General features: G+C 50.1%; 1 protein-coding gene across 32 annotated transcripts in view; it reads right to left on the reverse strand.

The window, feature by feature from the left end:
- Nucleotides 1-27902, reverse strand: part of NRXN2 (neurexin 2) — a 355283-nt gene that overhangs the window by 160379 nt on the left and 167002 nt on the right. For 27 of the 32 annotated variants that reach the window (XM_081173998.1, XM_081174002.1, XM_081173997.1 and 24 more), the window contains 5 exons: nt 15986-16147; nt 14083-14521; nt 12457-12840; nt 10758-10961; nt 4655-4681 (listed from right to left, as the gene is read on the reverse strand). In XM_081173998.1, the coding sequence (XP_081030124.1) occupies nt 4655-4681; nt 10758-10961; nt 12457-12840; nt 14083-14521; nt 15986-16147 (1216 nt within the window). The remainder of the gene's footprint in view (nt 1-4654; nt 4682-10757; nt 10962-12456; nt 12841-14082; nt 14522-15985; nt 16148-27902) is intronic. The other 5 variants (XM_081174008.1, XM_081174004.1, XM_081174009.1 and 2 more) reach the window with 1 other exon arrangement.

The following is a 27902-nucleotide window of genomic DNA, read 5'->3' on the forward strand; positions in this document are numbered from 1 at the left end:
ATAATAATAATAATAATAAATTTTATTTATATCCCGCCCTCCCCAGCCAAAGCCGGGCTCAGGGCGGCTAACAACAATCAAATAATCAAACAGTCAAATAGTCACACAATCTAAAAATATTTCATTATAAAAATTAATTAAAATCAAATTGATGGCAACCAATTAAGCAAAATTCTGTGCAGGTTGCCAGAGGAGGGAGTCAGGCTGCGCCCTGACCAAAGGCCTGGCGGAACAACTCTGTCTTGCAGGCCCTGTGGAAAGATGTCAGGTCCCGCAGGGCCCTAGTCTCTTGCGACAGAGCATTTCACCAGATTGGAGCCGCAGCCGAGAAGGCCCTGGCTCTAGTTGAGGCCAGCCTAACCTCTCTGAGGCCTGGGACCTTGAGGATGTTATTATTTGCAGACCGTAGGTTTCTCTGTGGGGCATACCAGGAGAGGCGGTCCCGTAGGTACGAGGGTCCTAGGCCGTATAGGGCTTTAAAGGTTAAAACCAGCACCTTAAACCTGATCCTGTACTCCACCGGGAGCCAGTGCAGCTGGTGTAGCACCGGATGAATGTGATCTCGCAGCGAAGACCCCGTAAGGAGTCTCGCCGCGGCAGTCTGCACCCGCTGGAGTTTCTGGGTCAGTCTCAAGGGCAGCCCCACGTAGAGCGAGTTACAATAATCCAGTCTGGAGGTGACCGTCACGTGGATCACAGTGGCTAGGTCAGGGCGAGAGAGGTAAGGAGCCAACTGCTTAGCTTGGCGGAGATGGAAAAATGCCGCCTTTGTTATAGCTGCAATCTGCGCCTCCATAGAGAGGGAGGTATCGAAGATTACACCCAAACTCTTAAGGGACGGTGCTGGCACTAATTGCACCCCAGCAAGAGATGGGAAAACAGGGAGGAGATGTCAGGCTTGCTGGATCTACCTGTTTTTCACTTGAACCCCAAGTCCTTCCAACCAGGCCAAGGCACACACAAGAAACACTCAGAAGCCAGGGGCTCCTCTGAGCCGGGAGATTCATTTTCCAAACCAGAACTGAATCAGTGGAGTCTGAGGTTTTTTTGTTGGTCCTGCTGTTGTAAAATATTTTGGAGCCAGAAGCCCTTGGTGACCTGTTGTAAATCATCTAGAAATCTGCCAGAAGATCCTGATCTACCTTCTGCCCATCCCAGCTGCGTTGGCATGTTGACCAACAGCAGAAGGCCACTTCCTGCCATGAGAAGGCCAAAGGACTGATTCTGGGACAAGGAGAGAGGGCTGAATCCCAGGACCTCCTGGCTGCCAAGCTTAGGCTACAGGAACTCATTCAGAGGCACAACATCCACCCTCTAAGGCAAGCATGCCACCCTGGCAAACAGCTGAAGCCTCAGTGGCTGTGCACCTTTCATGGTCGTCCCAGCCTGCACTGTTCCTCCTCAAACTGAGAAGGCTGCCCTTTACGATAACATTGATAAATGCTGCTCTGCAAGCCATTATTAATTGCAGAGAGGCAGAAGCAAAGTCCCTCCACCCAGAAGCTTAAGAACAAACACAAACGGTGGAGTCTTGCAAGGACTAAGAGAACCCCAGGGCTGCCTCTTTCCACTGCCTCTCTCTCTGGTCATGGACACCACCTGTTGGCCAAAGTGAGCACTGCTAGCGGGTGCTGCCACCTGGTGGCTAATCCAGCTACAGCAGCAGCAGCAGCAACTTCTAAAAGCTCGTGCTGTCATCAAGTGGAAGATTATGTGTACTGCAGCGACCAGGGAAGGCCTGTGAAGCTCTCAGGTACTGAAAGGAAACCAGAGACTTCTTGGGTGCTGCCACCTCTTGGAGGGATTCAGGAACAGCACCTCCCAGACCACTCTCCAACCCACCACAACTGCTTCTCCTACAGACTGCAGGAGTTGACTCTGGCGTTTTTCATCTGCATATGTTTATACATGCAGACACTTTTGCAGCGTGTATGTTAATACATGCAAATAACATTCCAGGCTCTGAACCCTTAAGGCATGGAGCAGTGGGCCAAGTGGACCCCCACCCAACCCCACCTGCTCCAAGACAATTCTATGCAGGCTATGAAGCGGGGGTCATCTTAGCTCTCCTGATCCCAAATTTCCCAGTTCCCGGGAGCTCTCCTGCTAAGGAAACGCTCTTCCAACCCCCAGGATTGCAGCCTTTCCTGGGTGCAGTTTATTAACCCTTTCCTCCCCCCTGCAAAGAGTGTACTCACATCTCTTCTTCTCCAAGCCATAAACCCCAAAGCAATACAAAATTGTCCCGCCCCTCAGGCCACTAGACCAGCCCTTGAATGCTGCAGTCAGCCAGGATCCTCGACGTCTCTCCTCAGCTCTCAGAAGGAACCAGAACCTTCTGGACCAATGGAGTGTGTGTGGTTCTGTGGTGCTTGACTCCAGTGAGGAATCAAGGGGCTTAGGCCTGTGGTCTGTTCCCATGCCAGAGCTTGAGGCTGTGTGAAGGAGCAATTAATGAGCCCCTCTGGACATGAGAAGTGATGTTTGCCCACATCAGCCCCCTCCCCCAATTTTGGCTCATCCATAGTTCCAGTGTGTTTGTTCCAGTGCACAAAGATGAAATCCTCGTCTCCAAATGGAGAGGGCAGAGGCTGAGGTTCAGGATGCCTGGGTTTAAAAAACGTATTTTGATTCTGCTTATGTAGACAACACAAATTTAGATGCATTGCTGTTGGCACCTGCAGATGGACCCGTTTCAAAAAATAAACACAAGGATCACCTGCCCTCTTACTGAACCCTCCTCCCCACTTCCGTATGCCTCACTTTCTCTTCCCTCTCTCATTTCCAGCCCTCCTTTGCAAACTGGAAGCCTGGGTTGATTTACATGGCAGCCCTGAGAATCTGCAGGCCCAGAAACTCGCCTGCCTCTGAGTCACAATCCTGGAAGTTGTCAGAGGAAGCAAGACAAGGAGCCAGTGTCGTATGAGAGCCAGTGTGCCATAGTGGGTAGAGTGTTGGGCTTGGGCCTGGAAGAACAGAGTTCAAATCCCCACTCAGCTATGAAACTCACTGGGTGACCTTGGGTCAGCCACTGTCTTCTCGCAAGGTTGTTGTGAGGGGGGGGGGATCTGCAAATTTCCACTGCCCTGCAACATCCAGCCCCTCACAAGTCCCAGAGCTTGGAATTTGGTTGTTGTGAATCCCAGGACCTCCTGCATTTAGGCCTGCACCGACTTTGGCATCCCCCACTCCCCAGTTGTCCCAGCACAGCTCTTGACGATCAAAGTGCATTTAAAAGTGTGTGCTTCGTGAAGATTATGATTAGACTGAACCAGCTGACAAGTGACACAGAGCAGATATGGAGGGGCTGATTTTGTCCCTTTCATTTGGATCCCCACTAGAGCCTCTTGCCCAGTTCCAGGGGGCTGCTGATCTGTGACACCCTTTTGCCCCAATGACCCATCTCCCCTCCTTCAATGTTGCACAAAATGTAGAATGGAGGGAGATTTCCAAGTTGTAAAATCATCGTTAAATTGTTTGGAAACAAGAGTTGCACCAACAACAGGTGAGTGTCCATGCCTGTCTTTCCTCAGCTGTCTGTGTGGAGCGCTGGGGGTGCAAAGGGAATCCCCCCCCTGGCCCAACCCCTTCCCCAGACCTGATCGCTGCTCAGATTGAGACAGACCCCTTTAGCACCCCCACATCGCTGTCATGAACCAGGCCAGAAAAAGCTGGTTTGCTAAACTGGGAGCACCCGGGGGGTTCTTCCCATTACCTAAAGTGTGTAGGAGATATTACTCCGGGGGTCCCTGCAAGCCTCCTTTTCCAGCAGCAACTTAATCAACTCCGCTTTTGTTTCTGTAAATTTTCACTGCCCTGCAAAGTCCCCGCCTCCCCCTCAGCCATGCTGAACTCTTTCTCCTCTCTTTTAAACCAGTCCTCAAATTACGGGAGAAAGAGGGGAGAATTAATGAAATCCACACCCTTTGATGATTGCCTTCGGTTTTAGGAAAATCCCACCCTTTGATGATTGCCTTCGGTTTTAGGAAAATCACACCACCCTGTAGGTAAGCAGAGACATCCAAAAATGGAATGCCCCCTCCGCCATCCTCTGTGTAATCTGAGCACTGCCCGAAATCCCAGGTACATTTCTTCCACAGGAAATTCTCTCAAAAGTTCCAGGAATGGCATTAGGGGGGAAACTCACCCTTCCACAAAAACTCAGTGCCACTCACCTCAAAAGGTGTGGTTAAGAGAACCCAGGCATCCTGGCTGTCAGCAGATCCTCTGATACTCATCAGAGGGGAGGAAGGGGCTATTGTTGCATGTTACAGAGGGGGGAAGGCATTGGGGTAGGTGGGCTCATCTCTATGTGAAGCAACTGTGGAGGAAGGGGAACATTTGGCTTCTGCTACTGACCAACTCCTACAGGCTTTAGCAGATGCTCATCCTGAGCGTCTACAAGAAGGAAGACGTTTCATGGGCTTGTTCTGTCCTGGGGACTGAGGAGAGAACCCTTTGGAGCATCCCTGTGTCCTGTTCGCGCGCGCGCGCGCACACACACACACACACACACACACACACACAGACAGCCTACCACCACACCACCTTTTTCCTTTAGAAAAGCAAAATAAAACAGAAACTGCAGGATTAAAAAGAATGAGTTGAAGAAGAAAAAAAGGGAAAAAAGAAATATATATATATGGCAACTTACTGGGGTTACAGCCTATCCTGACACAGTCTGAGACGGGGGGCCGGGGTGGGGGTGGGGAGAGAGAAGAGAACGAGACAGTTTTATATCCTTCAAGGTAACGTCTGCAACCAAACACCCAAAAAGAAAACCAATTCAGCCCACCATCTGGGGACAAACGCACGACAAGGAGGACACTTGCCTCTGCACTGGGGAGGGGTCTGGGTGAGTCTGCCTGTCCCTATTCCACACACCCCACCACAATCTCCTCCACCTGCGCCAACAGGATGCAGTTGCAAATATACCTGGGTCTTTCTGTCTATGCACAAACCAGCCGCTGGTCGTTCTCCTGGGGGTGGTTTTTCTGAGTGGGAGGCCTGGGTTGGTGGCCCTGGCCCACACTCCCTACATTGCCTTGATCCACAGGAGAGGAGGGGAACCTCAGAGCTGGTCCTCCAGGCCTTTCTCCTCAGCCCTCTGGGCTCCTCCAGGCCACTGCCTGCATCAAAGTGCTTTTGCATGGCTGTGATCCTGCCTCCTGCTTGCAAGGATGGAGAACCCTCCCCTGTTTGCACAGCTGAAATATAACCTATTCCACCAAGGTAAGAGTCACATCTGTGGCCCTGCCCACTTTTTTTGCCTCTGGCCCCCTCCCCCACTGGGATGTGGCCCCCGGGATGTCAAGCACAAGGGAATGTGGCTCTCGGGCTAGAAAAGTTCTCCACCTGTGATCTGGGAGGCCTCCCCCCTCCCTATTTTTCAGTTGACAGTTCTGTAGCCCAGGTGAGGGTGATCTACAAATCACCTGAGCCTCTTTTAAGTTTTTATTATCTGCAGTTCTCCTGCACCTGGCTGGTGTACGCATGTTAAATATGAGTCTGGCCCCTCCGCTTTCATTCTGTGGTCTGCACCCCACCCCCAGGTCTGCTACTGAGTCACATTTGGGCTTCAAACCACGGAGCCTGCCTGCCACTTGGTCTGATGACCACCCAACCCGTCTTTGCAAGATTTGCTTCATTTCTCAAGGCAGAAGATTGCCTTGTATTAGAACCACTTTAGGGTTTTTTAAAAAACCTTGTTTAAAATCTTAGCACCAAACAATATGGGATCCAGGAGATCTGTGAACAATCCCTTTTATTTATCTATTTTCATTTATTTTTAAGATGCTGCTGTCTTCAGTCAGGGACCACTGCTAACTTCCATGTAGAAACAGGATCTAAAGGGTGTTTTTGTTGTTGTTTTTAGTCGCCTGTATAATGAGATATAATTATTTTGGTTAAAAAATAAAACTTGAAACTGAACCCTAGAATTGTAGGGTTGGAAGGGACCCAAAAGGTCAACAAGTCCAATCCCTGCAGTGCAGGAAACGTGTGTGTTTTTTCTACACTCAAGTGGTATATAAATTTTATGAACGAACTCAGGCTTCCTTAAACTCCACCCTCCAGATGTTTTGAGACTACAATACTCGTCATCCCTGACCACTGGTACTGCTAGCTAAGGATCATGGGAGTTGTAGGCCAAAAACATCTGGAGGGCCGAGGTTGAGGAAGCCTGAACTAACCAAATAAAAAATTACGTATTTCACTTTTTTGGGTAAGCCACCCTGTGGTCTCGTGATGAGTGGTATATAAATTTGACCAATAATCAATCAATCATCATCATCATCATAGCTAATGAACCACAGACTTCTCGGGTATATACAGTGGTACCTCTGGTTACGTACTTAATTTGTTCCGGAGGTCCGTTCTTAACCTGAAACTGTTCTTAACCTGAAGCACCACTTTAGCTAATGGGGCCTCCTGCTGCCGCCGCGCTGCCACAGCACAATTTCTGTTCTCATCCTGAAGCAAAGTTCTTAACCCGAGGTATTACTTCTGGGTTAGAGGAGTCTGTAATCTGAAGCGTATGTAACCCAAGGTATCATTGTATTATATACATCTTAGTGGGGAGGATGGGGCAGTGGCACTAGCAGCCAGATTGCTGAAGGCCCCCCTCCATTTGTCCAACTGAAACTACATCAGCAACCTGAAGCTGCTATGAAAAGGAGGCCAGGATCCACATCACAGGGCCGTTTGGGACTGTATTGTCTGTATCAGACAATTGTGAGCAAGAGGAGAGGGGAGTTATCTCTGAGTTTCTGGACACAAGGTGGTATTCAACTAAGTTTTACTCAGAGCAATGAACGTAACTAAGTTGAACAGAACTGAGCTGAATATCACCACCAACTATTTGTGGCCTGGGACTGATGACATTCACTGAATTGTGGACCTTTATCCATATGCCTGGTCCTGGGGCTTCCCCACCAACAGACATTAACAAACATCCTCCCCAGCATTCAGCTGGTGTCCTGGCCCCCACCCCCACTGCCCCCAGGCCTTTTGCTACACACAGCGCTCAGAAAGGGGAAAGGGCTGGTTTGTGCGTAGACTTTTGTGCTTCCATTTTTTGCTTCTCAGTTGCCCATCCTGTTCACCTGTGGCTCCTTCCCAGCCTCCCCTGCTTGCCCTTTGGGATTCCTCCTCAGTGCTGGCAAGTGGCTACCTTGTGAAGACCAGCTGTGCAGTAGGAAGTGGGGCAGCCCTTCCTTCCTCTCAAGCCTGAAGCTGTTGACTGAGAGGGAGGGGAAGGGCTGACCCCATAGTGGCAGTGCCCTCCTCCTCTCCCCGTTCCCCAAAGGTACTTCCCAGCACAACGACACCCAGACAGGTCTTGTCCCCGGCACCATCGCCAGCTCCTCTCCGAGTCAGAACCTCTCAGGACCTCCAGAAACAGGAAGAGCAGCTCCCACAGTTGTTCTGACTGGAGGAAGGGTGTGCCTGGCAATTCCTGGACAGCAGGGTCATGGCGCAGGCGCTGCCCCGCTCTCAGTGCTGAGGGCGGGGCTAGCAGCACTGCCCTCCTCCCCAAGAATCGCCGGAGAACCCTTCATGGATCTGTGCCTCAGGGAGAGGTAGGTGGGGGAGCCCTGTGAGGGGGAGTGTCCTTTTGGTCGGGGCAGAGGATGCTCCTGAGTCCTCTGCAGACTCCAGTGTCTGCCAGTGGGGGGAGAGGGGCTCTCCTCTTAGTGGGGGGGCATGTGGGGGGGAGTCCCCATTCCCACAGGCTGCACAGCTGGGCTTGGCGTGCGTCGTCAACCGCATCAGAACAGTGGATGCAAACAGTCACAGGACCAAAAGCCCCTCTCATGGGCAGTGGGTAAATTTCAGGGAACAATAGCAACCCCCCACACCCCAGGCAGGAGGAGGGATAAAGGGAAGGGAGGCCCAGGGAACAGAGAGAGGAATGGGCACCAGGTAAGCGGTTTGGGGGGGGGGGCACATGGAAGGTGGGAAGAGGGTCATGTTGGAAGGGAAGGGGGGCATTTGTGGGGCCTTTGGTCGCCATGGCTGTTTGCTCTGGGCTGGCCATTTATGTCTCAATGAAGGGTTGAAAACCAAGGTGGGCAGGGAGGAGAAAATTACTGTGCTTGGGTCTTTAGAAAGATGAATGGGGCTTTCTTCAACCCATTTCTCGCCTGGACACCGAAGAGGACAAAGTGGGGCAGGCACGAGGGAGGGAGGAAAGCTCCTGCCCCTCTCAGTCTCCATGGCTGCTAAGTCAGGCAGGGAAAGCAGGTCCTGGTTTTAACAAAGAGGACCAGCCTCACCACCATCTCTGGTCCTCCAAGGCTACTCCAGGGAAAAGGAGGGGGCCCATCTTCCTCTTCTCCCCAGGCTGGGAAGGGGCATCTTTCCAAAGACCCAGCAACAAAAAGGGAGAAACAGAGAAAAAGCCCCAGGCTTGGCTTCCATGTAACATCCCCACCTTCGCCTCACCCTCTGTGGAGAAATAAGCTGCGGGTGAAAAAACCCCTGTGTTTTGGAAAGCAAAATCCACACAATAGTGTGTGAGAAATCTGCATGCAGAACTTGATAGCGCTGCAGCTGAGCGCCCGTGAGGATGAGCTAATGTACAGTGATACCTTGGTTGCCCAATGGCTTGGCTCCTGAACAAATCGGCTCCCAAACACCGAAAACCTGGAAGTGCCGTATTTTTCGCTCTATAAGACGCATAGTTTTAGAGGAGAACAAGAAAAAAAATTCTCTCCCTCTCTGCGCAGCGCCTCTCCAGCGAAGCGAAGTCAGGACAGCAAGGACAGCGATCCCTCTTGCTGTTCTGGCTTCTGGGATAGCTGCGCAGCCTGCATTCGCTCCATAAGACGCACACACATTTCCCCTTACTTTTTAGGAGGGAAAAAGTGTGTTTTATAGAGAGAAAAATACAGTGAGTGTTTCGGTTTGCTAACTTTTTTTGGAAGCCAAACGTCCGATGCAGCTTCCGATTGACTGCAGGAAGCTCCTGCAGTCAATCAGAAACTGCATCTTGGTTATTGTACGGTACTGGGAGTCGAACGGATTAAGTTTGACTCCCAGAACGGACTCCCGGAACGGATTAAGTTCGACAACCAAGGTTCCACTGTATTTCATTTCTGGCTACCAATTCTACATTTAAAGCTGCAGTTGTATGCCTATGGAGACAGGCACGCAGGGAACCCCAATGAAGAAAGTAAAGCCCACCAGGGTTGGTATGGCTGCTCCTCACATAGGCGCCGACTCCATGGGGCCTGAGGGGGCTCGAGCCCCCACAAAAAATTTTTTGGGGGGGCTCAGCCCCCCCAATAATCTCGGGCGCCCTTCCAGCAGAGCGCCGCCGCCGTCCCCCGCCTCCTCCCCACCTTCGCCAGCCAGCCAGCCAGCCGCGCGCCCTAATCGGAGAGCCCCGGCCGTCCCCCGCGAGATTAGGGACTCCCCGGGGGCGGGGGCTCCTGCCTCGCTGCTTCGCAGCACCACCGCCACTGCCAAGGCACTGCCGGAAATCCCGCGAGAACAGGGGAATCCCAACTGGCCACACCTCCCAGCCAGCCAATCGGCTGGCTGGGGGGTGTGGCTTGCCCTATTTAGGGCGGAGCCACTTTATTTGCATATTCATGAGCTTATTTATTATTCATGAGCTTTCCCGGGCCCCCCCAATATTTTTTATAAGTCCGCGTCCCTGGCTCCTCAGTAAAGCTGCACAGTTTCATAGTCCATGAGGCCCATCAAATGCTGGACAGCCTTGAAACACACCCTTCCAAGTACCGTATTTTTTGCTCTATAAGACTCACTTTTTCCCTCCTAAAAAGTAAGGGGAAATGTGTGTGCGTCTTATGGAGCGAATGCAGGCAGCGCAGCTATCCCAGAAGCCAGAACAGCAAGAGGGATCGCTGCTTTCACTGCGCAGCGATCCCTCTTGCTGTTCTGGCTTCTGAGATTCAGAATATTTTTTTTCTTGTTTTCCTCCTCCAAAAACTAGGTGCGTCTTGTGGTCTTATAGAGCAAAAAATACGGTAATCTTTGCTGTGCAGCCCAGACAAAATCCATGATGGGCAGCCTTGTTTTTGCAGGCATCACCCACGATATCGCGGGCATCCCCATCAAGTACAGCACAACCTCCCTCTGCCACGTTCATCCTCAAGAGGTTGGGTGAATGGGCAAAGCCACTCTTTGGGACAGGTTCTGCTAGTATCTCCATGGGAACCCAGCCTTCCCCAACTTTCTGCCCTCCGATGTTTCAGACTATAACTCCCATGAGACCCAGCCAGCAGGACGGGGGTTGATGGAAGTCATAGAGCAGAACTTCTAGAGGACACCTGGTTGGTGAAGTCCAGGCTAGCCTGCCCAGCACAGATTGGTCAGAGGGAGGCTTTTGAGAAATGCCTGTTGCATTTGATGGATCTTTCATCACAGAGGGATAACTATACATATTTACTCAGGTGTAGCTCAGCTGACTACCCCTGGCGTGCGTCTGTCTGTGTGAAAGGCATATGAACGATGAGAAATTGGTAGCCAAATGAAACAGTATCGCATTTTGCTCCAGCACGATGCGAGAGTTCCCAAAAGCCATGTGGATTTTGCATTTCGATTGCACGGAGATTCCTCCCTGAGAAGGACCCCCTGCGGAAACACGTGTAATGGAGCTTGCCCGCCCCCACCAGAGCGCCGTTGCTGCGTCTGACCACCCTCTAAGGTGTTGCCTGCACCCCAGCACTGCCTCAGGGGGCTCTCTGGGCAGATGAGCAGATCCTGCCGGGTTCTGACCAGCTGGTTACCTAGGTTGACTGTGAGCTTCATCTGGCCCCCATCGAGCTCCAGGCGGAGAGTGTCAGCCGACTCCTTGGAGGTGGTGGCCATCATGAAGCCGTAGGCTCGCTGCGACATGAAGCGGAGGGAGACGTCTTCAGCCTCGGTGTGCATGACCGTCGGCAGCATGATCTTCATGTACATGCTCCCGTCATAGCTCAGCACTGTGGCCTCTGTTGGTGGGGAGGGGAGACACAGAGAGAGAAGGGAGTGGGGAGAGGAACCAAGAAAGGGAAGAGTGATTAGGAACAGGCCAGGCTACATGTCCACCTCACCCACCCCAGGGGGAGCTGACATGGTGCCATCCAGAGACTCTTGGACTACAACTCCCAGCAGCCTCAGCAGCCAGCACAGCCAATGGCCAGAGATGATGGTAGCTGTAGCCCATAGAAGGTGCCACACGGGCTACCCCCTGGTCTGGAGGAGGCTCTGCCCACCCCCGTCACCTGATCACCCCTGATTCTTTTACAATGGGAGATTCAGCCAGAGACTGAACCAGGGGCTCTTTGCCTGCAAAGCAAGGGCTGCACAAGGGGAAGCAGGCTTGGAAGAACCCCAAGAAGAAGAAAATAAAATCTTTGGGGAGGGAAGGAAATATTCAGAGCCCTCAAAATAGCCCAGTGAGGACAGTGCATGCTCTGTGTGCAGAGAATGCTGAATTGAAATTCATGGGGCAGGAGCCTAGAAAACCAAAGGAGGCATGGGGGGGGGGCAGTTTGGAATACAGTGGTACCTCAGGTTAAGTACTTAATTCATTCCGGAGGTCCGTTCCTAACCTGAAACTGTTCTTAACCTGAAGCACCACTTTAGCTAATGGGGCCTCCTGCTGCCGCTGCGCAATTTCTGTTCTCATCCTGAAGCAATGTTCTTAACCTGAGGTACTATTTCTGGGTTAGCGGAGTCTGTAACCTGAAGCGTCTGTAACCTGAGGTACCACTGTATTCTGGAAGAGAGCATAGCTGGCTGGCTGGAAGCCTGAAGAGGGGCACACGCTCCTCTGCAATGCAACATTTTCTCGCAGGTCCTCCTGCAGCTTGGTCATTTTTCATGTGAGTGGTTCTTTTAAAAAGGCAGATGGCAAGAAGGAGCATCCCCTAAAAAGATGCACCACGATTTCTCCGGCACATATGGAGGAAAGTACCCTTTTCACGTCATGTCAGGGCCAAGTGTGAAGCATCAAAAATGCTGCTTGTTTCAGAATGGCAGCATTAAATAACAACAACTAGAACACAGCCCACTGGTAAAGAATTCTTTACAAGCCCACCAGCCACTCAGAGACCTTTCCAGTTTTGCAGTTTGATGAGTGGTTTGCACATGGACCAATTCAGGTTGCACCATGAAAGTGGAGGGGGCAGACCCCTCGGGCAACAAAAGCAAGAGGTGGGGAAATGACCCGGAAGTCAGGGGATGACTTCAGGCAACATAATGTAACCTCTGTTCAAACAGGATGAATGCTCAACGAACGGGTTGTCTGAAAGAGGCTTCGGTTACTGCTTGGGCCAGGCTTTGCCCACCTGGTGCCCTCTGGGTGCTTTGGCCAACTTTGGGCAAGCATGGCCACCCCTCTTGCCCAGGGTCAAAGATTTGGCTTGTGCTGAAGCTCAGCAAAAGGAAGCTCAGCTGGTTCTGGCACTCCTTCTGCCTCCTCTGGGCCCTGGGTCCCCTCACCTCTCTCGCACAGCCGGCCCAGGTAGCCGGTGCCCACGCAGTCGCAGATGAAGCGGTTCCAGCCCTCCCGGCAGAGGCCTCCGTTGCGGCACGGGGAGCTGCTGCACTGCTTAAGGGTCTCTCGGGAGCAGAAGCTGGAGACGCCAGCCACGCTCTGCACCTCGGCCAGGCGCCGCACGTCACGGCTCTTCCCGTCAATGAAGAGGTCCCTCACACAGCCCACGTAGCCATAGTTCAAGAAGGCTGTCCACACCTCAGGGGGCAGGATGAGGTCCAGGCGGTTCTCAGGAAGCCCCCCGAGGTACATCTCGCTATCCAGGTCCAGGATCTCACTCTCCCCGCTGGCCAGGAAGGGCGTGCTGCGGCTGTTCACGGAGATGGAGCCTGCAAGGAGGGAAAGCAGAAGAGGTCACCCCACAAAGTCTGGCTCACTGACTGTCCCTCCCCCCCAACTGGCACTTGCATCTCTCTTCCTCTGGGGCTGCATGGGCCAACAGTTTACCCCAGTCAGAAAAACTATGGGGACAGCCCTCTCATTATGCTATGAAAAGCAGCAGGTTGGTGCCCCCTGCCAAGTCTGCCTGCTGCCCGCCTACACCTCCCCACCCCAGTGCATCAAGGAAAGGATAAGAAATTCAGCCTAAATAAGAGGGGCCAGCAGGAAGCAGCCCATGGGGGCTTTAGTGCCCCAAGACCCCTCTTCTTCCTTGAGAGGAGGCTTGGGGAGTCCCTTGCAAAAGGAAGGCCGGGGCTTAGTTCATCATTAGGCCCTCCTCTCTCATTGAAGTGAGCATGCCCCACTTTCTCCCGGTGCCCCCCCATAGTTTTTCCTTCCTTGCTTCGCACTGGCTTCTCTCTTCCTTTTTGTCAAATTTTTATTACATTTTAAAATCTCTACATATATATTTGATTCCAAATTTGTCATACATTTCTCTTTAAACTTTGACTTCCCATCTTTCCCTCTGTGCTGTTCTTAATCCCATGCCATTTACATACTGCATTCTAATAAACATTTCACCTAAGACACATTCTTCCGTTTCATATATTATCAATTTTCCACCACTGCTCATATTTGGAATCCTGCTCGTGATTTCATCTATTTTTTCCCAGATATTCCAAAAGGGGCGTCTCTCTTCCTACAAGATTCTCTTTCTTGTAGGTTCCCAGCAATAAGAAGGCGTCCCTGACAATCACTGTGCTGCAGCAAAGGGAAGTGCTGCCCCCATCCCTCTGGGGAATGCTGCTATCTCTGACCCTGTGCATAACTCCCTTCCATATGCCAGTGAGGGAAGGGCGATTGTTGCTGGCAAGCAGCCACTGCTGTGTGACACCCCAGTGGCCAAGGAGTCACAGGCAGCCTATGGGGTCAGAGGCGGCAAGGTGCCTTGGAAAACCAGCTGCTGCTAGTAACGGGGCGCTGTGGCTCTCAGGTCCTCCTTGGGGGCTTCCCAGAAGAGGCAGCTGGGCAGCTGGCGTGAGAAGAGGGTGTTGGACCAGATGGGTCCCCTTTGCTCTCATCTGGCAGCCAAGCCCTTCTGATGACCCCACCCAGCTCCAAATTGAACAGGACCAAGATCAGGCACAAGCGCGCCCCCAGCACCTGAGGTGGCAACAGAGCCCACTCACCCTTGCGCCCGTCACGCTGGAAGTCCACATGGCACCACTCGCCGTCATTCACCTTCTTGCTGCTGGCCCGCATCTTGATGCCCCCAGAGCCCATGTCCAGCAGCAGGTAGAGGTAGCCGTCGAGGAGCTCCATGGCGAAGTAGTCAGCCTTGTGCAGGCGCTCAGAGCGGCCCTCCTTGGGCGGCTGCAGCCGGCCGTGGCTGAAGAGCAGCAGCCCGTTTGGCTCTGTGGTGCGGAAGTCAAAGGAGATGGAGCCCGTCTTCTTGGTGTTCCATTTGGGCAGTGAGATGTAGGCCTCAGGGGACTCAAAGGTGACCGGGTCGAGGGCCGCGACATTCTCGCAGCGGAAGACCAGGTCCCCATTGATCTTCATCTTGGGGTCCCCTTCCTTGGCCAAGCGAGACAGCTCCAGCTTGAAGTCATTGTTCTTATAGACAACCTGCAAAGGGATGGGAGAAGCAGGTGGGGTCAACAGGACACGGTGAGCTTTGTCACACCTTGACGTGAGCCAGCTCTCCACCATCTTGGGATTTGACAGAGAGAGAGAGAGATGAGGAGGGAAGGAAGATGGGGAGCAACCAGGGAATGTTGCCTGTGGATTTGTTCGACATGACCTGTGGAGTCCTGTGGTTCCATGATGCCAAAGGTTCTTTGTTTGCCTCTCAAATTTGACCATGAATATTTTTTTAACCCTAATTTTAAACAATGGGGAATTTAACAATGAATAATGGTCACACATACTTTAGAACAATGCAGAACAGCTGACAGCAAAGCCGTTGAGAGGCAATCTAGAGGGCTGTAGTTTGGCCACTTTGACGTGCTCCCCCAGCTCTCAGGAGAGTTGACCAGGGGATCACTTTGACCCTTGGTGCAGGGTCAGACTGGGGAAAACCCAGCAGGGCTCAGGTCCCCATGCAGACACAAAGAACACTGGGTTTTACCTTGGGCCAGTGATTCTTCCTCTCAGCCTAACCTACCTCACAGGGTTGATGTGAAGGGGAGAGAGGGGATTCTGTCTGCCACCATGAGCTTCTTGTGGAGTGAGTGAAGCTATAATGCAATCCCACAGTTTCTGAAGAGAAGGAAGACCCTCTCCACTGAGAATATGAGGGTTGGTCCACACTTACCTTTCCTCTGTGCTTTCCAGACACAAGTCTGCGCTCCATGTTTGAGCGCTCTTTTTTAAATTATTCCTCTGGAGCTTTCCCTGCACAAATCTGCTCTTTACCACTGCATCAGAGCAAATGGCAATCCATGAAAAACCCAAATGGCTGTTTATTGTGCTTCAGCTTTAAAGAGCAGGTTTTGTGGAGGAAGCTCTGAGGCTAAATAATGAGCACTTGGACACAGAGCTTCAAAGCGTGGACCTGTGCCTGGAAAGCGCGGTGCAATAGGTAAATGTGGATAAGCCCTGAGTACACACACTGAGGATGATTGAAATCACCCAAGTTAAATATGTGTAAGATGTAACTGCACAGTATTTCATTTGCAGCCCCAGGAGATGCTCTGTTCTTTAGGCCAGCAGTGGAAAACCTGGTGCTGTTGGATTCCAGTTCCCATCTGCCCTGGCCATGTGGCCAATGGCCATGGATGCTGCTGCCGCTGCTAGGAGCTGGAGTCCACCAATGCTTAAGAGCCAAAGGCTCCCTTCGGTTCTACAGCATCAACTTTGCACCTGTGCAAGAGACCAAGGGACAAACAGAGCCCTTCAATCCTTTCCCCCTCTTCCCAAGGTCCCCACCACATCCTCTCTGAGGGTCCCCAAGATGGAAAGGCAGCTTGTGTCAGTTCCCAGCAAGGAGGCTCCTTACGTCAAAAGTAATCTACATATGCTCAATGGGGATTAACCCTCCAACCCTGAGCCACCCCAACCCACCAGTCCCAACCCCACCCCACGACTCACATCCTTGAGACATCCCATGAAATTGTTGCTGACGGGGGACCCGGGCAGGTCGGCCGTATTGGGGCTCCCCCCAATGTAGAAAAAGTCGTCCGAGCCCAGCATGGTGTAGTCTTCCTGGGTGTAGCCGGTGGTGGTGAGGATCCCATCCACAGAGATGGTCACCTGTCCGTCGTGAGCGCAGGGGTTGGGGGGAGGGGTCGGGGTTGGGGAGACAAGGAGACAACAGAGTGTTAACCAACGAGGGATCTGGCGGGGAGAAGAGGGGAGACTTGGCGGGGCAGGGGAGAGGAGGAGCTGCTGACTCATTTTTATGTCTGATTGTCTTTCTGGAGAAATACCGCACTTTCGTTCTGATGGGGGGTGGGAGGAGGGTGGGAGGAGGAGGAGGAGGAGTGAGGCAGGCAGAAGGGTGAAAGGGGAGAAGAATCTGCACAAGGTTTGATGGTCCAGTTGGGGACAGGGCAGGGGCAGTCTTGCAGCCACTGCTGCTTTGCCCCCCGTTGAGTCAATTGATGGCAGCTTCTGAGTCCATGTTTTGGCTGTGTAGTCCCTCCCCCTCTTGACCCAATCATCATGCCACCACCCATTGCCATGGCGGTTCCGCCAACCAGGGAGCACCCGTTTCAGCTGGCTGTTCAGGAAAGGACTCCAGAGTTACCTGGGAGAAGAAAAGAATTACATGGGGCATTTTTTGAAAGAAGCAGGTTGCAGTTTAAACTAGTTTTGAAGGTCGATTGAGCGGCTCTCCTTGAGGAACTGTTGCTTTGCAATTCTGCCAAGAATGAGCTGCTACAGATTTCTGGGTCTTTCTTGGTTCCTCACAGCCTCTTGCTTGGAGACGTGGCTCAAAAACTGATTTGGAAGTGCAGCCTGAACCCCGCTAAAGCCATTTGCAGTTGTTTAGGGCTGAGGTTTTCAACCTTTTTGAGTCCATGGCTCCCTTGACCAACTACACACTGCGGCACCCCTGTTGGGCTTAGGAGCCCAGTTATGTCACCCTTGCCTGCAGAGCTGGCAGCTTCTCACCCCTTTTTGAACACCCTACCTTAAGGAGTGTTCCCTCAGCCTCCTCTCCTCTCCCCTCTCCTTGGGAGTCCTCTGGGCAGCTGCTGCTGCCTCCCCTGGTCTCTGAGCTGCCCCCGCCCCAAAGAGAGGTGCCACCCAGAGGCACCATTCGCCTGGGGAGCTTGTAGCCAAGGCTGCTGCAACAAACAGCTGTGCAAGCCTTTGGGAGGCAGAGACGCAAGAGGGCATTAGAGTGAGGAAGGAAATGAAAGAAGGACAGAAGCCAGTGTTGCCCGAGGCACCCTTGACTATCCCTCCAGGCACCCCAGGGTGGCAGGACACTGGTTGAAAACCACTGGTTTAGGGGGTTTCTCGGTCACAGGCATGGCAACATCTGCCTATACCCTCCCATCACACCCTGAACTGCTCCCATGACTGTTGTGTGTGTCCTGCTGACCTTCCTTTGGGGCGTCAGCCTGGCCATGAACAAGGAGCAAGGACCTTCGTCCCAAACAACAGCCACAGCACTATGCAGCTGCAGCCACAGCTGGTGTGGTGTCAGGGTTGCAGCTTCGGACTAAGACCTGCAAGGCCAGGGTGCAAATCCCAACTCGGTCATGAAGCTCACTGGGTCACCTTGGACCAGCTACCATCTCTCAGCCTAAGCTACCTCACAGGGGTGTTGTGAGGGTAAAACAGGGTGGGGGAGAACTATGTGCACCACTTCCAGCTCCTTAAAGAAATGACAGAACACCTATATATAATAAATAATACATAAAAAACCCCCCAGTGGCTCATGGGAATCCCATCTGCTGTTGAACACACATTCAGGGCCAATAGAAAAAGTCAAGGGTCTTCCTTATGCAGGATGCTACCATATCCTCTGTCAGATCCGTGGTTCATCTAGCTCAGCATTGTCTACACACCACAATGGCAGCAATGATTCTACAAGGTTGCAGGCAGGTAGTCTTTCTTGCCAGCCTTACCTGCACCTGCTGCTGGGACTTGAACCTGGGACCTTCTGTGTTACAAGCAGATGCTCTGTGGGCCCCTCCAGAAGTCCTTTTGTGTGTGCGCACTCCTCATTTGTGTTTGTGATGGTATCGGGGTGATGATACATGACCCTGCTTTCAATACCATTTGCGCCTGCAAAAGTTTTGGGGTGGCCACAATGCCTCATCTTCCCATCAAAACATATCCTGTAACTTCCTGCGAAAATCCTCCAACTTGTTATATCAAACGTATCCTGGGGTTTGTGGGTGTGTCCCATTATTGTGGCACTTGTAGTAAACTGCTTCGAGGTTTGTTTGTTTTTTACAATCAAGCTGGCTGGAGAATTTATACACTTTTTGTGCATAAATAAGTTGGAACAAAAACAACCCTCAAAGCAGTTTATTGAATTGAGGAACTGAATGGAGTGCCCTGGAAGAAGGTCTTGGTGGACTAGCTGGGACCCTCAACAGGAGCACTGCAGCCCCCTACTTGTTTTGTTGCAGCCCCCTACTTGTTGCTGAACACCTGCCTTGAACAAAAGTTGACCTAAACAAAGGGCTGGAACTGCTCCTAACCCTGACCTAACTTAGGTTTCAAAGAGGCATTTCCTCCAAATGTGTATTCACTTTGTTAGCTTCCTTTGGAGCACAGAACTGGAGACTTCTTTGCATGGGGATAGAACATCCCTGGCAGCCACTGATATTTTTTTCCACACTGGAAGAAGATTTCAGTTTAGCCATTTATTCCATTCCTCTTAAGAACTACAGATTTCGAAGCAGCTCCATTAAGGAAGTCTCTGCTGAAGATTTGCCAATCTGGGCAGCTGGAATTTGTAAAATGGGAATGAATGTTGCAGCAGCAGCTTTGGGTACCTTTTCTAACAGCTTCTAAAGGAGGCAAATATCTCCAAAATGACTCAGCTGCTTATCTTACAAGACTGGGTGTCAGGGTTCCACTCAGAGGAGGAGCAAAGGGAGCAGGACCTTACAGACGAATTCCACCCTGCCAAGGAACTTTTAAAAGCTTTTGGGTCTGGACATCCCAGACCCAAGACTGAAGGTGGTCTCACCAGTGACATAGGTTCCTGGTCAGTTCTCAAGCCACTACTCCCATGTCCCCCAGGGTCCCAGGAGCAGAGGAGATGGTGAACCAGGAAGGAGCTTCAGAGCAGCTGTCAAGTGCTCCATTAGCTTCCTGTGAGGAGACTTGGAAGGAGAAGCATGGAAGCACCTGTCCAGATCTAAGCCTGGCTGGGACCCTCCAGCTCCTATGCAAGTCTCCCTTCTGGGCAACTTCATTGCTGAAGCTCCAGCCTTCCAGACTTGAGGAAATGGACACTAGGAAGGTGCAAGGATTGGGGTTTTCTGTAGGCACCATTAGCATCCTTGGCCATGGAGGACTTCCTGTGTTCACTTGAACACATAAAGAACAATGACTCTAGGCGTCCTACCTTGCAACTGGCGTTGATAAACATACTGCCTCCAACAGTGGAAGCAGAACAGGGTTAGTAGCCACCAATAGCCTCATTCTCCACGAATCAATCTGTCCAATCCTCTTTTAAAGCCAAGTTGGTGGCCATCACTGCCTCTTGCGAGAGCACATTCCATAATTTAACTACATGCTACGTGAAGGCCTTCCTTTTACCTGTCCGGAATCTTCCAACATTCAGCTTCATTGAGTCCATGAGTTCTAGTGATACATCAGAAAGGAAGAAAAAACTTTTCTCTGTCCCTTTCTCCACACCATGCAGAATTTCGTACACCTCACTTGCTGTACCCCTAAACTAAAAAGCTCCAAATGCTACAATCTTTCCTCATCAGTTCCCTTCATAATTTTAGTTGCCCTTTTCTGAACCTTTTTTTCCCAGCTCAACAATATCCTTTTTGAGGAGCGGTGACCAGAATTGTCACAGTACTCCAGATGTGCCTGCACCATAATTTGTGTAACAGCATGATGACATCGGCAGTTTTATTTTCAGTTCCATCCCTAATGATCCCTAGCAGGGAATATGCCTTTTTCACAGCTGCCTCACACTGGGTTGACATCTCCATTGAACTATCCACTACAACCTCAACAGTCTTGTTCCCAGACAGTCACGGCTAATTCAGACCCCATGAGTGTGCATGTGAAATTAATATTTTTTGCCCTGACATGCATCACTTTACACTGCATTTGGAGTTATTCACAGTCCCTTTTTGTTTCAATGATCCTGAACAATTTACTATAATCAACAAGCTTGTCCACCTTACAACTCACCCTGAACTCTCGATTTATGAATAAAAAGTGCATGTGCTCCCTATATCTCTCCATTTGGAGAATTGTCCATATATTCCAGTAACAGTTTCCTGTTACTTAACCAGTTCTTGATCCACAAGAGGCTCTCTCTTCTTGCTCCATGACTGCTAAGCTTTCTCAGAAGTCTTTGGTAAGCTACTTTGTTGAAAGCCTTTTGAAAGTCCAGGTACACTATGTTAACTGCATAGCCTCTATCTGTATGGTAGTTGACACTCTCAAATAACTCCGATAGGTTAGTGAGACAGGGCTTGTCCTTTCATATGCCATGCTGGTTTTGCTTCAGCAAGGCTTGTTCTTCTACCAGTATTACCAGACCAGATGTCAAGTTAAGCGGCTTGTAATTTCCAGGATTCCCATGGACTGAAGAGGGCTACAGTCTGGTGCTCAGCTAAGGCCTCTCCCCACCCTAAGCTTCTTGCAGGAGGCTTCTTGCAGGAGTCTTCCAGCCTGGAGTCTAGGGTTCCATTGCAGTTCTACTGACTCCTGCCTTGCACATTGCCTGGAGTAGTACACAGGCAATGGGAAGCATGATGCCCTGGTGTAAAGTAGGCTGATAACTCAGGGTAATGTGACTCAGGGGCTGCTGCTTCCAAGGGTCCCAGTTTGGAAGTCTCTAGCGCAAGGAGTTCCTGGCTTAAAGGTGCCGAGGCTCAATATCTGTGCTGGGCCCAGACTCAGCACCTCCACGGCACGTATCCCTGAGTCCTACTCATTACTCAGAGAACAGGCCCAAAGGCAAATCAATGCCACAAGCCTGTTATTTATTTACTCACTGCTAAAGCTAAGCAGGTTTAGCTGCAACAAAGCGCCTGGGAATCAGAAGCAGCTTTTGAGTCCTTCCCAGGAAGAGCAACTTATAAATGCAACAAATAAAAGCAGCCACTCTTAGGAGCCTAAATCCCAGTTAGACTCATTTGCAAGCCCCTTTTGTTCTGGGGAAATTTTCAGACAAGAGGCCCTCTGAAAACAGCTGAGAGATAACTTGCCTCTTGTTTGTTATGTGGCAATTGTTGCCTTTTTATTTATAGTAACGAGATTGGCTTTATTCCTTTGGCTGCAGACCACAAACCATTTAGGAGCTTTGCTGAAATTCCACGGAAATACACAGCAATGTTAATGGATTGTGGGTTGCAGCCTCCTCCTCCTCCTCAGAGGGCTCAGCTGCAGGTAGCTTCCTCTCCTGTGTTTCATTATTATTTGCTTGGTTTTGAAGAAACTGAGAACATTACTGGGTGGGTTCCCAAGTGATTTCCCCCACTAATGCATTTGCCCTACGGACCCTCTAAGCCTTAATGAACCCCCAAAGAAACTTTGAAAGCATCAGCCAATTTCATTCCACTGGGGAGGGGAAGTGGGCAGGCTGGTTATTACAAGAAGTAAGCCTTGCCTCTCCATTCTGGATCTAGCCCAAGGTCCATCTCACTCAGAGTGTATCTGATAAAGCAGCCTTCGCCATATGTTGTTGGACTACAGCTCCCATCACTCCCAGCTAGTTGGTGAAGGCTGTGACAAAGCCTGAAAGACTGCTGGATTCGGCTAGTGAAGAGTTGATACTGTGGCTGGGGTTGGGGAGAGGGGGATATAGGACTATGGATGCTATAAGGATCTAAACACTGCTTGCCTGCCTGCTTGCTATTCCACCTCCGTAATACCTGCTCCACCCACATACTTGTAAATCAATAGATTATTGGCGTCTCCAGCGCTTTCTTCTGCAAAGCAAAGGTTGCCTTCAACCTTCCACAACTTGTGGAAGCTGTAAGCAAGAAGCATCTAAACCTTCTGCCTGAGTACATCTGATGAGGATAAACAGAAGTTCTGTTCATTTGGTTCTTCTGTGATGAGGGACTTGGAAAGATAGAGGCCACATTCACATGTCACAAAATGCCAAAATGGCTTATCATGGGTTGTTGTGGATGCTGCCTGGTGACTCTGACCCCAGAAACAGACTGATTAACCTTGGTTTCTCATGATGCCCAAACCTGGAGTCACCATGGCTTGTTGCTCCCTAAGAAGTCGGACTGCAAGCCATCCTTAAACCATGGCTGGTTGCTGGCCTGCAAGTTCTGGATTGTAAGGGAGAAGCCAGCATCTCCAGAGTTCAGATACCATGGGCAGCCAGGATGAACTACAATGTCCTGCCTTGTTTCTCTGGCTGGGAACAGTGAAGAGTTGGAGTGTGGGCAACCAGGCAAAATACACCAGCACCATTATTGTGAAGTGTGAACCCAGCCGCTGCCTCTTGATTCTTTCTTACAGAAAGCCCTGGTTTGCAACATGGATCAATCCATAATGATGCTCTACTATTGATTAGATAAAGATAAAGGGACCCCTGACCGTTAGGTCCAGTTGTGACCGACTCTGGGGTTGCAGCGCTCATCTCGCTTTATTGGCCGAGGGAGCCGGCGTACAGCTTCCGGGTCATGTGGCCAGCATGACTAAGCCGCTTCTGGCGAACCAGAGCAGCGCACGGAAACGCCGTTTACCTTCCCGCCGCAGCGGTACCTATTTATCTACTTGCACTCTGACGTGCTTTCGAACTGCTAGGTTGGCAGGAGCAGGGACCGAGCAACAGGAGCTCACCCCATGGTGGGGATTCGAACCGCCAACCTTCTGACTGGCAAGTCCTAGGCTCTGTGGTTTAACCCACAGCACCACCTGCATCCCTGCCATTGATTACCTGGGCTAAATTATCAAGAAGGCTATTGCTAATATCCAACAGGGCTGAGTGTCACAAGTAAGAGCACTTGCAGAAATGGTTAGCACATGAGTGGACCATTTGGTTCTTGTGCCTCTGCACAAACCAAAGGTCACATGGGCTGGTGGTAGCATTCCTAGGCCAGGAAAGGCAATGGCCCATGGTGCAGGTTTCAGCAGGTGCAAATGTATTGGCTGAGTGGTCCATGATGTATGGAGCAAGGCAGAAGGGGCTGGCCAAACTGTAAGCCACATTAAAGGTTATTAAGAAGTGCAGAATAAAGACCTGCAGGCTACCTCTAACCCACAGGGCAGTGAGAGAGTGCCTGCTCTGTATGGAGAAGGTCCTAGGTCCAAGCAGGATCAAGCAGGAAAAACCCTTCTCTGTCTGAGATTCTGGAGACCAGAGAGACAATACTGGGCCAGATAAACCTGGCAGGAGAGCAGCTTTCTATATTCCGTCTGAACTGGTGCGATATGAACTTGCTTAGATTTCCAGACTCGCCATCTCTCCGGTAACAGCAGCTTAGATAAATAAAAATGTGGAACCTGATGAAGTGAAAGAGAGAAGAAGAAACAGCTCACCCTAACGGCTGCAGTCTTAATGTCCCTCCACAATACCCTGGTCTGCTAGGAATGCTTCTGGAGCTACATAACTTGATTAGGAGGTAATCTTTGTGTTTAGAAGGATTACAACCACATCAGAAAAGCTGTGCAGCAGCTGGATCAGGCCAAAGGGGGCCCATCTAGCCCTGCACTCTCGCCACACAGGGACCAACCAGATGCCCATTATGGGAAGCCACACATGAGCAGGACACAAGTGCAACAGCACCATGCTCTGTCCCATGGCACAGCTTCCCAGGGGCTGAATGACACCAGTGGCTGGACGTTCTGACTTGTAGAAGCTCCCACATAAAAAATAGCAAGTCACCTTAGCTCAATCCTTCAGCAGCCCCTGTTCGGGTGAGCTTCAGCCAACCCAAAAAAGCCTCATGCCCCAAGTGAACTCCTCTCAGGCTTTTACCAGCCGAGGAAAAATGTCACACTGCTCTCCCAAAACCCAGATCCCTTGAGGGTTTGTGAGAAGGAACAGCAGAGGGGCACCAATTTCCGTTATGAAAATCTGACTAGCGCTCAGGTCAACTCTTCAAGCCTTAAACTCTCCCAATCTTCAGGCCAATTATGATGAATCCGAACAGCATTTAGCTAGAAGAACTGACAGCTGCAGAGAAGGAAGAGCCAGGCAGCAAGGCTAAACAGGGAAAGAAAAGCCAAGGTGTTGCTGTTCCTGACACTCCTTGGCTGGACATATGGACCAATGGTGCCATCCAGGCCATTAGTAATGGTGTGAATGATGGAGCTAAGTGGGGGTCCTCATCTGTACCAGGATCCTGATGGGGACTTTGCCCATTTGCCCTCTGCTGTGGTCCCAACCAAGATCAGGCCCTGCACCCAAATGCCTATTTTTGCCCTGGTGCGAAAGGGACCTTCCTTTCCAATACACCCCATAGGCACAGAGCTCCACAATTTAGGCTCCAGGTGCAAAGATGTTGAAATGTTTTAATCTTTTGCTGTTAACTGTAATAGTTTTTATAAACTGTTTTTTAAACTGATTTTATTTTATTTTTAAAAATGCTTAGAGGTTTCACTACTATCTAAGTAGCTTATAAATTTTGTTAAACAAATAAAATAAACTGTGACCTTAGTGGGGGGGCTTAGGGTCTCCCTATGCCTGCTATTTTCTTCTTTTAAAAAAAAATTTCTCCCAACTAATGGCGCAAATGGTGTGCTCTGTGCTGGCTGGGGGGTGATGGGAACTTGCATTCCAAAGCATCTGAAGGGGCACCAGGTGTCTGTGCTGCTTAAAGGTGCCACAGTTCTTTTCTGCTTTTGATGGACTGACTCCCTTTCTAGTAGAGTCAGACATCTGGTGAGGTGGATTTGACTGAAAAGAGCTTGTCCTGAAATGCTGGAAAAGAGCAGGAAACTGAAAGCTCAGGCAGTGAGGAGGCGAGCAAAGAGTTTAATTGAGGGGGACGGGGTCAGTGCTTAACCACTTAAAACAATAACTCCTCCTGCTGCTGACACTTAAAACAACCAGGCAAGAAGCATTTACAGGCAGTTCCAGGAGCACTAAGGCCCTCTAAATGGAGGCAGGGAGACTGCCTGGGGCTGAGCTAATGAGGTGTTAATGACTCCAGAGGAGGTCTAAATGGATGCCAAAGGGGGCACTTGAAAAGGCAAAGGAGAGGGGCATAGGCAGATCCCTCTTTCAATCAGGACAAGGCAGCTGCTGCAGCCTTTCCTCCAGTCTTCTAAGACTGACCTGCATCATGGATGTCATGCACACTCTCTCACAGAATGCTGTGTTATGTGGGAGGCAAAAGGTGGGCCAGCTGAAAGTGGCTGCAAAAGTTTCTGCCATAATAAATTTGTCAGACTTTTAGGTGCAACAGGACTCACTATTTTGCAGGAGGTTGGATAGTAAATTAATGATATAATAACAACACACCTCATAATGCACCTCCAACATCTTTCTCACTAGTGACCATCTCCAGTTGCCAGTTGCCAAGGGCTACCAACAGGGAATAGTTCTCCACTTTGCACCCCACTTGGGGGCTTCCCAGATGTATATCTGGATTTCCCATTGCTAGAGACTGGATACTGGAGTAGAACTTTGTGGTGTAATCCACCAAGGCACTCCCTTGAACATTTAGGTCTGTAAGAAAGCGTTCCACTTAAACAGTTCCACAGCCTTAACGCCACAGAGCATTAAGCACTATCTACAATCTGCAGAATGTTTTTAAAATTTCAGCAGTTGGTGGGGGCTTCTGTTTGGAGACGACTCTTCTCTTCATCTCCATAGAAACTGACTATGCTTGCTGCTGTTTAAAGGGAAGCTGTCTTGTTCAAATGCCATTTCTACAAGGGTTCAAACAGGACAAAAGTCAAAGTGGAGCAGGCAGAAAAGCTGTGGGCCAGCCTTGTGACAGAGGCTCATGTGGAACTCTTGACTGATCAATGTGGACTAGTGTGAAATGTAGATGTTTCTTCTGTCTGGAGCACTGAGGTGATCTCAGGGCTAAATTGCACTTGACCCTGACTGTGTCTTTGCATCTCAAGTGCATGTACTTAAAATGCAAAGGGTTATCAGCAGGGTGGGGAGCTGTAAACCCCAGAATATGTGCAGAGGAAGGCAACCAAAATGATGAAGGGTCTGGAAACCAAGCATTATGAAGAACAGCTGAGGGAGTTGGGGATGTTTAGCCTGGAGAAGAGAAGACTGACAAGGTGATAGGATAGCCATATTCAGATATCTGAAGGGCTGCAAGCTTTTTTTCTGCTACTCCAGAGGGAAAGACCTGAGCCAATGGAATCAAATGACAAGAAAGCCTATTCCGACTAAACTTTACTCGGCTACGAGTGATCGCCAAAGAAGAAAGAAGAAGAACACTATGTAAGAGCTAGAGGTAAGTAGAATGGACTCCTTCATAAGGTGGTAGACTCTACTTCATTGGAGATTTTTGAACAGAGGTTGGATGGTCATTGGTCAGGGATTTTGCAGCTATGATTCTTACACTGCAGGAGGTTGCTCTAGATGTCCCTTTGGGTCCCTTTCAACTCCACAATTCTATGTTTCTGATAATCCAGAATACTATGCCAAGGACAAAGCACAGGATTACATAGAACATGCCCACCGAGGCTGAGGGGAATGGTAGTCCAAAACATCTGGAGAGCACAAAGCTGGGGGAAGCCAGAGCCTGGAAGCGGATTTAAGCTGAGTATTATATTCACTTTCTTGCAAAATTTGCAAGTTCCATAGTGCTCCACAATTTTTTAATTGGGTGCTTTGGTAATTGTTTTAAAATTGCCACTGTCCTTTAGTTTTTCATGTATTTTGTTTTATATTTGTTGTAAACCATCTACAAGTCTCTATAAGGATTGATAGCTTAATATTCAAATCAACTCACCTCCAGAGTTCAAGTCAATTCATCTCTGTGGTCTTTAAGTAATTTAATTGACCAATTTGTTGATTAAATTAAAATAAATCTACATATTGCAAAACATAAAGTTTCAAGGGAAAGAACAGTTCTTCTTGAGAAATCACACAAAAAGTTTCTATCATATGTGGTGATTTAGTCACTTACAAAAATGCAAATTATATAAAAGAAAGCTGGAAAAAGAAAGTTTATTTTGAGTTGTATTTTCTTTGTTGATCTATATGTTGGTGCTTCTTGGTTGTTTGTTTCAAGTATAATTGTGCTAAATGTAATTTTATTTCTCAGAAAGAAATGAAGGAAGAGGATTGCAGTCTTTAAAATAAGTATGCTGAGATGTAGGCAGGGAGACCGCAGCATTAAGCCATCCTGGCTATGAAGTCTGAGTTCCATCCAACAGAAAAAGCGGGATGCTGAGAGGCAGTTCCCCATTGTGTCTGCCTTTATGGAGCGCATGTTTTCCAAAACACCAAACCTCACAGTATCGGCAGCACATAGAATACAGGTGTACCAAAAGAACGTAATGTGTGAACGGTCCTCAGTCACCAGCCATCCTTCAGTCACCAGCTGTCAAAGGATTGCACATGCCGCTTGCCTGCAGTGACAACCTGACCCTGCAGAGGGCAGTGCCGAGCAACAAATACCTCCCCTGAACTGTAATCCAGGAGGAGTGACAGGCCTACAGGCAAAAACAGCAAACTGCTTCTGATGAAAAACCAAATACCTGGAATGTAGTACAGCTGGGAGGGACATCTGACTGCCCACCGGGTCCTTCGGCTCCAGATTGGCACCAGAATTGCACCGCCAACTAGACTGGGCAGGGGGAACCCCAGCAGAGAAGGCGGATCCCTGGGGTCCAGTGCTGATGGAACCTCAAGAGCCCAGCCCCTGTTGCAATACACCCAGCTGAATTGGACTGAGGCTGAGTGGGT

This window comes from Podarcis bocagei (assembly GCF_964188305.1).
Source record: "Podarcis bocagei genome assembly, chromosome: 16".
NCBI classification, from domain to species: domain Eukaryota; kingdom Metazoa; phylum Chordata; class Lepidosauria; order Squamata; family Lacertidae; genus Podarcis; species Podarcis bocagei.